Source organism: Nymphaea colorata, chromosome 12 (genome assembly GCF_008831285.2).
Source record: "Nymphaea colorata isolate Beijing-Zhang1983 chromosome 12, ASM883128v2, whole genome shotgun sequence".
In the NCBI taxonomy this organism is placed as follows: domain Eukaryota; kingdom Viridiplantae; phylum Streptophyta; class Magnoliopsida; order Nymphaeales; family Nymphaeaceae; genus Nymphaea; species Nymphaea colorata.
In genome coordinates, this window is record NC_045149.1 from 12391644 (window position 1) to 12404230 (window position 12587).

General features: G+C 39.0%; 1 protein-coding gene across 2 annotated transcripts; it reads left to right on the top strand.

Moving 5' to 3' along the window:
• The first annotated feature begins 843 nt into the window (after positions 1–843).
• Positions 844–4167, top strand: LOC116265162 (uncharacterized protein At3g17950-like). Of its 2 annotated transcripts, none has more exons than XM_031645689.2 (4): positions 844–1125; positions 1335–1720; positions 1814–1963; positions 3431–4167. In XM_031645689.2, exons 2-4 carry the CDS (start codon positions 1709–1711, stop codon positions 3893–3895), a joined length of 627 nt encoding a protein of 208 aa, XP_031501549.1. In that variant the 5' UTR covers positions 844–1125; positions 1335–1708; the 3' UTR covers positions 3896–4167. The 2 variants fall into 2 exon arrangements, with proteins under 2 accessions (XP_031501549.1, XP_031501550.1); XM_031645690.2 differs by lacking the exon at positions 844–1125 and adding an exon at positions 1144–1245.
• Positions 4168–12587: the final 8420 nt, after the last annotated feature.

Sequence of the window (12587 nt, forward strand, 5' to 3'; positions counted from 1 at the left end):
TGCATAAACAAAATTCTAACAACTTGTTATGAGATAGTCCATGCAATAATGTCTATCATTCTCAATTACTCAATGCTCATTGTATCTTCCTTTTCAATGAATGCTCAATAAACATTCAATAAAGCGATTAACAATGCAAATTTAATTGTATTTTTCAGTTTTAGTATTCAATTAAACAAATAAAAGGTCTCCAAGGGGGTTGGCATCGTATAGACGACTAGTTTTGCTTTCAAATTCTTAAAGCGTCAACTCTTTGTGCTGCAAAAGGAGAGACACAAACACATAAAAAACACAACATGAAATCAGACTTTATACCTTATGAAGATGAATGTTGAGTAAGAGCTTGGGCCTTTTTCCAGGTGATAAGTCTTCCTTGCTCACTCAAAATAAATAAATAAAAAACAAAAACCTCAACCGTTAGAATTGTGAGAACCATGTTTACTGTGTCTATTACATTATCTAATTCTTACGCGATTTTACTAAATTATAGTAATGAAAAGAGAGAAAATGTACCAAAAAAGAATAAAACAAAAACAAAAAACTGACATGGTCAAGCAACTAAAAGACGTTGGAACGGGTTTCACCCTCCTTTCGGAGCCTTGACAAATGACACTCACGACCCCCCTGTCCATGGGTTGACTTCATCTTGTCGAAGCCTATGGGCGAGGCACGTTTCTGCAACGGGACTGTTGGGAGCATATTTCAAATAGCTCTGGACTTACATGGCATCAGCACGTGATCTTGTTTCTAATAATTCAATACTCGGTCACACTTTGTGGGCTTTCCACGCCAGCTGCAGAGAAAGAATCTGTATTGCCTTCAATTGTTTTTTTTTTCCTTAACCCCATTATTGTTGTCTGAAAAAGGGAGAAAACTCTAATTGTCTTTGTTATCGTGTGGGTGCAATAAAATCTTGTAGCAATATTGGCATTTTTCTCGTTTCTTGGTTTCATTTCCAAAGCAGAATTTTTTCCGCCATTCGGTAGATTCCTAGAGTACTATTTTCTGTTTTTTTTTTTTTCCACTTATTTACGTGCTTGTTGGGAGTTGGTCAGAGCGGCATTAAAGACACTTTTGATTTGTTGGCGCTCGTAGATCAAGCCATTTCGAGGAAACATCTTGGTGGTATTGCTTTTTTCATTTGTTCGTTTCTCTTTAATACTTTTTTCTATTGCGCTCGGCCCCTGGTCCATCTGAAGGCTTAACTTTCTCTTTCTTTAACTTGTTCTCCTTTCATTGCTCATGGTTGGTTGTTTGCTGGTAGATAAATGGAAGATTCTTGTTCTTCTATTAGAAAATGTTGAGGTTTTAACACTTCCGGCTCTCATCTGCAGGAGAATTGGCTCCCTAAGGCCCTTTCGGTGCCACCTTTGTTCCACTTCAGCTCGTTTCCCTCTTTCTTTAGTTCAGTGGTGAATTGTGAAGTGGAATGCGTCTTCAGTTTGTCTCCCTTTTAGGAACTCTTTGAGCAGCCGCTGATTTTTCTGTTTTTAAGGGTTTTCCTTCAAGAAAAATGCTTATTCGCCAGAGCTCAATGGTGGTGGTGATGACCCGAATTTTAGAATGTTGTATTGAAGGTTGTTTTGTGGTTTGACTCGTTTCTTGTCAAAATCGAGTTCCTCAGTTTATGGAACTTGATCTTGTGTCGGTTGCTCTTGGCACTCGATGATTTTCTTTCCCAGCCTTTTCTGACTGAAGCGTGAGATCCATGGCTCAGCAGGTTTATCTTGATGCCTCTCCGTTTTGTGCTTTTTTTCTGTTCTTTTGATTCATATCAGTTGGTCGTTAGCTGATTTAGGTCCTTTTGAATTAGAACGATGGATGGCCCCTTGGCTTGCAACCTTTACATGTGAGAGTGAGATTGATGGAAAACCGTGTTTTAACAGAAGCCAATGCTTTCAACACATTGATTGCTGTATCCCCAAGTGTGTCTTCACGCTCTTCATCAGATCTTGATACAGTGGTATGATTCTGTTTAACCATTATGCCTAATTTCGTCATATCTTCTGTATCTTCTGCTGGTGGGCATAGTCTCTGTTACTGCTCATGTATCTGCTGTGTTCACATAAAGTTACTAGGGGGACAGTACACTCCCGGATTATGTTTCTTTCGTTCTAGGTGCCGTCTGAGGTTTTCAGGTCTTGGGAGACGCCATGGCTTCTTTCGAGAGAGTCTACCATAAGGGCATAACTAGTTACCTCGCATGACACAGCTCTGCATAGTTAGCCGATGGTGTCAACTCGAAACTTTAGTGCTTGAAAAATAAGCATTACGATCTTGCTACTTCAATGTTCTTGACAGACGACTTGATTGAGCTGATGAATTGCACAGTCTGGTGGAAAATTTGGGTACTTCACTGTTGGAAAACTAGGATAAAGTGATTTTCTTACTAATTGTCCTTTGGATCAGGTTATCCAACTTGAACAGTAAGGGCATGAACTTGGGATTGTTTTCTGTGCCGGTGCAGTCATTTTAAATTTTAAGATAGATCTATTTCCACCATACAGAACTACTTAGTTCTACTGAAAGGCATGGGATGACTTTGGAGACAGGATCAGGCAGGAAGTAGAGAAATATAGGATGTCTCCTAAACTAATGTCATTAGGTTACCTTGAACAATTCTCAAGAGAAACAAATGCTTTAAGGTAGGGAAAATGCTGAATTTCAAGCCAAATTTAGTCATTATTTGTTCAAATTCAGGTCATTAGACAAGCACGTTTTTTAAAGCAAGGACCATGTAATTCATTTGCTTCTGACTTTGCTTGTTCACTTATTCATACCTTGATCCAGCTCCTCCTAGAATGCTCTGGTCGCTAGAACTGCTGGTTTTGTTTTGGTAGTTTAGGCTCTCTCATCATGGCTTCATTGGTTCTGTGAAATCTGATACTCAAATTTTTATGGCACTTGACAGGATAGAGTTAAATCCTTATTTCTTTGTATGAAAAACAGAGAAGAGAGGAATATGAAGACAGGAAATAACGTGGTTCAGCTCTGGTTGAGCCTACGTCCACGGTTGGAAGGCACTCAAACAATCTTTATAAAATGAGAAGATGATTACAATGGGAGAGTCGAGTCCCTTTTATAGGGAAGAAATCACGTCTTATTGTAGGCAAGGTTGTTCTTGCCTAGATTAGATGAAATCTTCATCTGATCCCCAAATTTCCGTCTTTCCCTTTCTTCTGATTTTTCTGCCTTTTTTATTTGATCACAATCTTTGATTACCAGCTCCATATCTTGATTGCTGATCTTCTCTCCAACGGATTCATCCTTATCAGTTTTGTTAACAACATCGTCCTTGCCTCCGCAATCTATAGCTTTACCTGGTCCAGGAGCAACCATGATATAGCTACTTTTATGCTGATTCATTTTATTTATTTTCTGAATTTACCTGAATGGTAATGTACAATGATCGATTCTCTTGCATGAACAGTCAACTACATCTTTCTTACATGAGAAGAGCATCACTCTGGGGAACTTGATCGGCCTTCCTCGTGAGTTGGAGGTCTCAAGTGCAAGAATAGATGTCCAAGATGTTCAAAGCAGGAGAAGCCACCACAAGAATTCTCGGCCCCGGGTTTGGTGCTGTCTATCTTCAGCAACAGGGAGTCACCCCTTGGATCATCCTTCTGCCTCTCAATCTCTAGGCCATTTTCTTGAAGTTGAAAGGGCTGCTGCTCGCAACCGAAGTCAGAACCTGTTCATCAATTTTATGTATGAAGAATTCACGGCTAACCCATCGATTGTAGGAAATAACCCGCTGTTTTCAGGTGGCCAAGTTCTCCCTCCACAAGCCGAAAACCCATCAAATAAACTGCACCGGCGGCCTGCAGAAATAAGCTGTTCATGGTTAACTCTTTTCCCTGGGCTGTGTGGCCAAACTAGTGACCACTCCTAGCCTTGTGAATCTAAAGCTTGACTAGTCGACTTTCAAAGCCTTTTCTGAGGTTCTGATAGCAAGATTTCAGTCATTTTGACCCAAGTCACAATATTGTTTCTTTGGGATTTGAGTCTCATGCTCAAATAAATTCAGAGAAGTGTTATCGTCCCATCCGTCTTACTGTGTACCGGTTAACATTTGCATTCATTTTATTTGACAAGCTTTGCAATTGTACACTGTAATTTTTTCAGAACAAACTGCGAATAGTATGCTGACAGCACTAAATGTAAGTGTCTGTGCATTCCGTGCCCGTCGTCACTTCATTCTTGTCAAGTCTCCCTCATGTTGAGTTCGGATTCTGAAATTTGATTAGTAAACAACATAACAAGCTTCAAACTGTATGTTAAGAAGCTTGACAGGTTGACTTCAACTGCTAAGTCCCTGAATTGTGATGCGACACAAGAAAAATTGGTGGTTGTATTAATTGGAATTACTGGAGGGCAGATTTTGTCACCCGCAGTTGGACAATAAGGATAGTAAATTGTTGATTTGATAGTTATCCGGTGCAGCAAAATCATAGGCTCAAAGGGAAAGATTTGATGGGAAAGCTTACTTTTCTGTTGTCTTATGACGTGTTTCCTATAACCAAGCTGAGGTTTTGCCAGAAAGTATTTAGTTGTTTCAAATTATTCGATCAGTTTGCATCTCCAATTGCCAAGGTAGAGATCTCTGTCACTGAGATCGTCCACTTTGGCCTTTAAGCTGATCATCACATGTTATAAAACAAAAGTTGTGAATTTTTTTAACCGGTGGCGCTTCATTTGTAATTCATTTGGTAAGGATGGCCGATGGACACTTATGTTTGGTCCAAAATCTGGTTGATGGAGGGTAGATTGCCTTTTCTGTTGATTTTTCAGGACCGTAGTAGAATATTATATCCATTAGAATAAATCAAACTATATATATATATATATATATATATATATATATATATATATATATATATATATATATATATATATATATATATATATAAGAGAGATAACATGGCCAACGATGGCCCACCATAGGGTGAACAATTACTTGTTCCAAATAAACTGCCATGTCTTAGGATGTCGCACCTGAGGGGGACCGAGTTAAGATTACGGATTGTTCACCATTGCCCACTTGGTAAGTTTGAAACGTGGTAAGTCGGTAGCATGACATGTTTTGGATACCAAGAGATGACTAGAGAATGCTAGTCCAGCTATCGAAGTTACAAAATGACATCTACAGCTGGTGAAGATAATTTAAAGTACAAACCCAACCTTTTCATATCATATGTGCGAATGAAAGGAAGTTGGTGTTTGGAATAGGGATGTCAATATATTTGATTTGGATCAATATCTACCCAATCAATTCCAAACAAATTGGATATGAAAATATATATGTATCCAATTAACAAATCGGATTGGATCAAATTTAAAAAATGATATCTGATCTGCCAGATTTGGTTTAAAATTCATATTCGGATTTGTTTGTGAAGTCGGTTTTTGGATTTGGATTCAGAATTTTTTTGTTCGTGCTTGTCAATTCAAATCCGAACATGTGAATATTGAAAAACCAGATATGATTAAGAATATATTCAAATCGAATCCAACCTGCTGACATGCCTACCTTGGAATGAGTGAGTCATAGATCCGAAGGAATGAAATATTTTTGGATTTCCTGAATACCGCCCATGGCTGATCCAAGTGAAGAAGGTATAGCCACCATTTGAGGAGCATTATGGTGTTTGTCATTTTCATGTTATAAATGTCCAAACCTCATCTAGAATGAGATGTTGTGACCATGTTAAACCACTAGTTTTTTTGCTGTGCTCTGGTGTACCATTAATATGTGTGTGTGTGTGTGTGAGAGAGAGAGAGAGAGTATGACTATTAAAATATGACAGAATAGAATTTGACGTTTATTAAAAAAATTATCAATTTTTTCGTAAATGTAAATTCATATATGTAATTCACATGATTGATTTTAGAAGAATCAACACTTTGGGCTGCACGTCATGGTGCATGCCTGCATATGTTTTAAAAAGGAATTAAAGATCAATGGCTCGAGAATTTTTTCAATATTAACCTTCTATCGTCCATAATTCACGTTTCCATTCTTCGCTATTTAAACAAGAAAAATATCTCTTATTTTCCTTGAATTGACAAGGAAACTCTTACTAACTTGTCTGGTTTCTCGTTTAACTATAACAAATACTCTTATTGGCCACGGCCATCTCCTTGCGAATCTCAAAGGACCAACCTGGCCGCAGATGGCGTGCCAAAAACCTGTGGGGTGAGGGCAACACGAAAGCCTATAGCTGTTGTCTGCATAAAATGTTTATAGCGGTGATATTTAAACCGATATAACCCTATGTTCTTCTTCAAAACATCAAAAGGTGCTACTATGGGGCGAAGGTAAGTGTAGGCATAGTGTGGGCAATTGCCCTTACAGGCCCACAAAAAAAGGTTTATCTTCATATGAAACTTCATGGCAGCTTGTTTTCTTTTACATGCAGCTTCTCTTTAAAATTTCAAAATTACATAACTAATACACATTAGGAAAATTTTTCTGGCTTCCCCCAGTGCTGCCTACAAATCGGGGAACTGGATATTGCTACATATAATTTATCAATATTGAACTATATCTTTGTAAGTATTATATTTTTAAGTGTAGTCACTAAAGCTTAAAATAAGTGAAAATAAAGTAGAACAGATCCCTCGACTAATTTACCATTCTTGTAAATTAGTTTGACCAGATTCACCCAAACAACCATCATTGCAACAATTTGAACATAAGAACAAAGTATAGAACTGATTACCATCTTTAGCAAAGTTCTTCATGCTCATGTAGTAGTTTCTTTTTTTTGCTGGTTTTCAGATCCATCACTCACTGAAGATTTTGATGGTAATAAAAAGTTAGCAATGGTAATCAACAACAAAATTGAATTTATCAACTATATAGCGCTGGTGATCAACAGCAAAATTAACTTTGTCCAACTTACCAGTGAAGGCATAAACAAGGAAGTAAGAGAATCATGTGACTTGGCTACACTGACACCAGGTTACTCACAAAGCCCAAACTTGCTGAAGAGACGCACATCGACACATATCGAAGAAATACGGAGGGCACATGACACTAGGAAACAAACACAAAATCTTTACATGATCAAGGAGATCTCACTTCAAAATCTAAGTCAATGATTACAACATCTTCACTAAAATATAGCATTTATCGGTCAAGAAATTTTGACAAATTGAAATCATAGAGTCAAGCAAATATATATCATATCCCCTGATACAGTATAAAGCATTTCCTCTAGCACTATATCGTTGATATGCTTATGATGATACACAAATTATTGAATGGCATTTACCAAGTGAATTGACAGTATATTTAATTTGCAACTATTTAAGAAATACTAGAGTAAACATTCACAAAATTTTTAGATATACACACTGACAGTACCTATTCCTTATTCAAGATGCAAAGGCAGAATATTATATAGACCCAATAAATTGTTCAAATAGAAGTAGTCATTGGAGGAGCAACCATGTTTTGGTCCAGCTTTGCAGTACATATATTTGGGCACCTTATTGGTGTTTCTATTCCTTCAAAGCGTGTACCCAAAGGACACGATTAAATATAAATTTTCTACACAAAGATTGAACTAGATTGCTTTCTCTGCATGTCTCCATGTAGGCCTATCTATGCACGTTGTCATCCCATGAAATTATTTTAGAAAAGTATTAATAGTTTCAACAAATTCAATTTTAACTCACTCAAACATAGAGGGTGTGTGTACATCTGCAACATGCATTAGAGTGTTGATTCTCATCATCATCAGAACTATGAATAATGTTGTCTTATAATTAGTATTGGTCAATTATTTTCTTCCACGATAACAGGAAAGACTGTTCAACATGCAATTTGACAAACAATCCTTAAACCTAGACTTGTTGAAAATGTGTTACATATTTTTTGCTGCATTTTGAAATATATGCTATAAACAAAGATGATGATACGTAGTTGGCTACACCTGCACTTTGACTGCTGCAATCGTATTGTCTATGTCTATCAACAGCACTTGTGGCTATAACTCATTCATTGCTTCAGTAAACCATTACAACAATAAAAAAAACTTTATCTAATCTCTCATCATATACAATGCACCACTACATATGTAACTTTGGGATTTGTGGTTTATGTCCATAAATTCTGTAAAAGGTTATTAGTGAGAAGGACTTTTTAATGTAGAGTCAAACATAACAACATCATTGAGTAAGGATAGTCTACTCATAATTGAGTATCTCTGAAAACTATTTGTTACATATTCATCATCATCCGATTGAGAGGCATTGCAAAATCTATAGTTTACCTTTAGCTTCTTCTGCAAATAATCTATTACAACACATGCTTCATTGTGTTTCATAGTGCTTTTTTTTTTTGCATTAGAGATGGTTACTCAAGTCAGAGGGTGTGAAAAGTGTATTCTCATACCTACCACTTAACTTGCCACTATAATTAGACATTTGGCTTGGAGCAATGCCATCATTAAATATTAGTTCTTCAAACTTGGCATGAGCTTCTATGACCCTTAGGTGTGACTTCATCTATGAATGTCCTAAAAATATTTGTTATTCACAAGTCCTGTTATCACCATCTTTGCATTGCATCATGCATCTTAAGTTCTCCTTTTGAATTTTAGAGCAATCATTGTTTGATCTATATCATGGCTGCCCTTATAAACATCCTTATGTGGTTTTTATCATGACTACTCTTATTGACACTAAGCATATGGTGTAGTGTATAATTGTTATAGAAGTTTAATCATCTTCCTCATCATTAAACTATATTCTTTCACGTGGATCCTCCATGGCAACCACAAAAATGGCTCTTTGTGTTTTGATTATGGATGCGTGAATCAACTAAAACATTTTCCTCTAATTGATGTGCATCAAGCTTATTACTCCTTTATTCAAGTATGTGGACATCACTTGAATGAGATGAGGATCCTTTATGCTTTGTCTGCAAATGTGTGCATCTATTGAAGTACATTTTGCTATTCCATATGCATCAAGCAAATTGCTTCTTTATTTGAGTATGAGTGTGTCCATAGGACCATCACCTACTGCACTAAAATAAAATTCTCTACAATTTACATTTTGCTCACATTTTTAATCAATTGGTCTGCATATGCTATTTTCCAATGTTGTTGTCAACATCTACAACTGCATTTATAGAGCACTTTGGTGACAATTCCATATCTCATACTGATACATAGGCAATGGATGAAATTTTCTTGTATCTTCCACTCATGAACTTCTTCACGTACAATAGATAAATATAGCGATAGAACTTTTGTCAGTTGAATGTTGCGCGGAATTCAACTCTATGGATAGTTTATTACATGTATTTCATCTACAAAATGTCAACTTGTTTTAGTAAATTGCTTACCCTGAGTCACCTATTGCACGTACGTTGTTTGGAAAATGCTGATTTTTCTTATCCAAATGTTAGTACCCTTTAAGCAAGATACAAATAGTCAGCTTTGTGAGACATGCATTTTGATATTATCCGGTAACTAACTATTTGTGAATTGCAACTCACCATGGTCACGTTAGTTAGCTAACTGCGAATGTAGTTTTTGTGACCGCCAATTAACAAACACCAACCATTTTTATAAAGGGCTAATTGCAAGCATTTGCATTGCTCTCAAACAATGTTCACCAAAACTACACTTCAACTTTCATCTTTGCTTGTTAATGTTGTTGCTTCTTCTGTCCTTAAGCATGCTTACAACCAATTTATGACTCTTGCATCATTTAAAGTAAGCTTTGTGAAAATGTCATTGTTGTGTTGTTGGAACATCAACAAGAATATGAAACATCTTCACCTGCCACTGAAGACGATGAAGATGCAGGTGGAATTTTTCACCTTCTCATAGAGGTTTCTGAAGCATGTTCAACCAATGAGAAAATAAGATGTTATTTTTTTTATCAAAGTTTCGAAATAAGTTTTTACCGATGAAAAAAGTGCTTAACAAGGAGAGATTAATATGTTTCAACCTGGGAAAAAACATAATTTTTCTTGTATAAAGTTATCCCTGGCACAATAAATGATACGGGTCTACCTAGACCTTCTCCTAGAAGCGTGTTTGAACACGGCGAGAGCAGTTGAGCCAGGGCTGAAGGACTAGAACTACAGGGTGAGCAAGGCACTGTGACAGCAAGGGAGGCTAAACCAGGACTTAGTGCACGAGCAGTGGGTGGTGAGGGTAGAGATGCAAAAGCTCTAGGTCTGGATACATCCAGAGAAGACCAGCACTTGGGAGTGGATTCAAACAAGGAAGGCCAAATTGAAAGTCTTATCTCTGGTTTATGACTAGTCCATCCTAGTGTCGGTCTTGATCCAAGTCCTAGTGGTGGTCTAGAATGAACCTAGGTAGGGAGTCTCGGCTGAGCATGGTCTTAGCTCAAGTAGGCCGAGCTAGCTTATGGGGAAGATCCGAAGTCTGGGCGGCAACCCAGACGAGTCCCCCACCTTGCGCCCACCAAGTGCAAGGGTTCATTTCATTAGATAGGGGCAATACACCCAATTCCATATTCATTTGCTTATACATTTTACTTCAAGTTGTGTGGACAGAGATGGTTTGTATCTCGAGTCATTTGCTTTGTGGTAAAGTGAACCAGTTCGATCCATCTGTGAACTGAGTCACTTATGTTAGCATTTAAACTTTGTGTAACTTAGATTTCACATGCAATTTGAGAAATAAAATTTCATTTGAGTTCTAGCACTCTCTCTCCTCTCATCACCTCTCTCTCTCGCGCCCCTCTCTTCCTCTTCTCAACCCCCTCTCACTCGTCGGCGGCGGCTGGTCTCTTTCTCCCTCATGCAACTATCTTAGAACCCGACGGTCTTTCCTCCCTTCTTCTCCCCTATCTTGTCTTCTCCTCAACCCCTCGATCGGTGGCATATTGGCTGAAGATCCCCAAGGTGTGAGGTGTGCCTCGGCCCTTGCTGCATCCACAGCCCACGGTTTCCCCATCCAAATTCCAGCAATCAAAGGCGCATTCTCCTTTGGACACGAAGGAAGTATAGAGGCCCGCATTGTTCCTGGGATGGCTGCATCTCCTCATGGTGGGCAGCAAACGACCACAGCTGCAAACTAAAGGTTAGTGTGCTAGATTTTAAGTTTTGAATTGTGTAACGACGTTGGCTTGTTTTGAACTAAAATTCGGCCAAAGGAGTGGCCTGATTCCCTCGAGTCACAGCCGAGAGTTTCAATCAATTCCCACGGTGGAAACTTGATTAAAACCAAGTCTTACGAGTCACAAGGATTACCCTTAGTTTCTCGTACGAATTCCTTAAGTTTGGTTATGTTTCACCGGCCTAATCCGAGCAAAAGAGTGTAGAATTCATTCTCGGTTTCAGCCTTCAATCTCACCGGAAAAAAACAGAAAGAAAAGATTGAGAAAACAGTGAAAAGGGGCAGAAAAAGATAAGAAAAGAAAAGAAAAAGCCTACAAAAAAAGAAAACGAAAGAAAGAATCTGGGTGAGAATCGAGCTCAATTCAGCTAGCTTAGAGCTGGCCAAAAAATTCTGACTTTTCCAGCCACCTCTGCCATTTTTCCGGCAGACATTTGGGGCTTTCGGCCATATTCTGTCCGTGGACACATTTGCCCCTCATCCAGTCAAGGAGCATCCAGAGTTGGCATGGACATTTCTGGAATTTGTGTGGCAAGTGGTGGAAACGCCTAGGGTTCTCCATTCCAAGGGCCGGCGCACATTTGGGGGTACATTTGGTCATCGGCTGCTACGTTTGTTTGAGGTAATTCTCTTCCTAGGCCTCCTCAAATCACAGCCCTTCATATGGAACACATGACCACCATCCGAGCGCGTGGGCAAAGTCCAAAGGAGAGAGGAGTCTCCTACATTTGGTAGGAGATCTCATCCGCGTGCCACCTCGCCACATTTGGGTGTGAGGTAGGCCGCATGCCTCAGTCCCCTCCACATTTGGTGGAGCCACCCCTTCTTGCTCACTCTCTACTCCACTTAGCTTAGGGTTATCAATTTACCAACTGTCCCAAATTCCCTACATTTGCTCCTAAACCCGTCCACAATAGCAGCCACCTAGTGCCGCGTGTGAGGAGGTCCACAATTGGACTCCACCTCACTCGAGCGGGTCCCCTAGCCCCACATTAGGCCAACACTCTCTAGAGTGCCGCTTAGCTACATTTGCTCCTTGAAAACCTATCCTTATTCCACGCAACCTAAACCATTCCCTAACCCTAATCCCTTAATCCTATTTACCCCTAAGCTTGCGTGTTATTACCTAGCCTACCCATACCTGACCTACCTCCAATAAGCCTAGACCTAGTCAACTAGACCCGAGTTACTTAGCCTAGTCAAATCTAACAAAGCTCATTGGAACTAAACCTACCCTAGCCGGCCACACCTTAGGTTTAGTCTGAGCTCTAGACCGAGCTCAACACCTCCACCGTAGCTAGGTTTAACCCAAGCTCTAGATCGAGCTTCTCCCTCACACTTGGCGTGCAATCTTCAATAGGTGGCCAATCGATCTTCCGCGGCACTTCAGAACCGTCGGCAGCCGATTATTACAGCCCAGGCAACATTGGTTTACTCACCTCTCGAGGGGGAATTGGTATTCATCCCGTGGTC

What these genes read in the sequence shown, in the direction of transcription:
- LOC116265162 (XM_031645689.2), top strand. An exon ending in CATCAGATCTTGATACAGTG is followed by an intron (nt 1,964 to 3,430) that starts GTATGATTCTGT and finishes TTGCATGAACAG; the next exon opens with TCAACTACATCTTTCTTACA.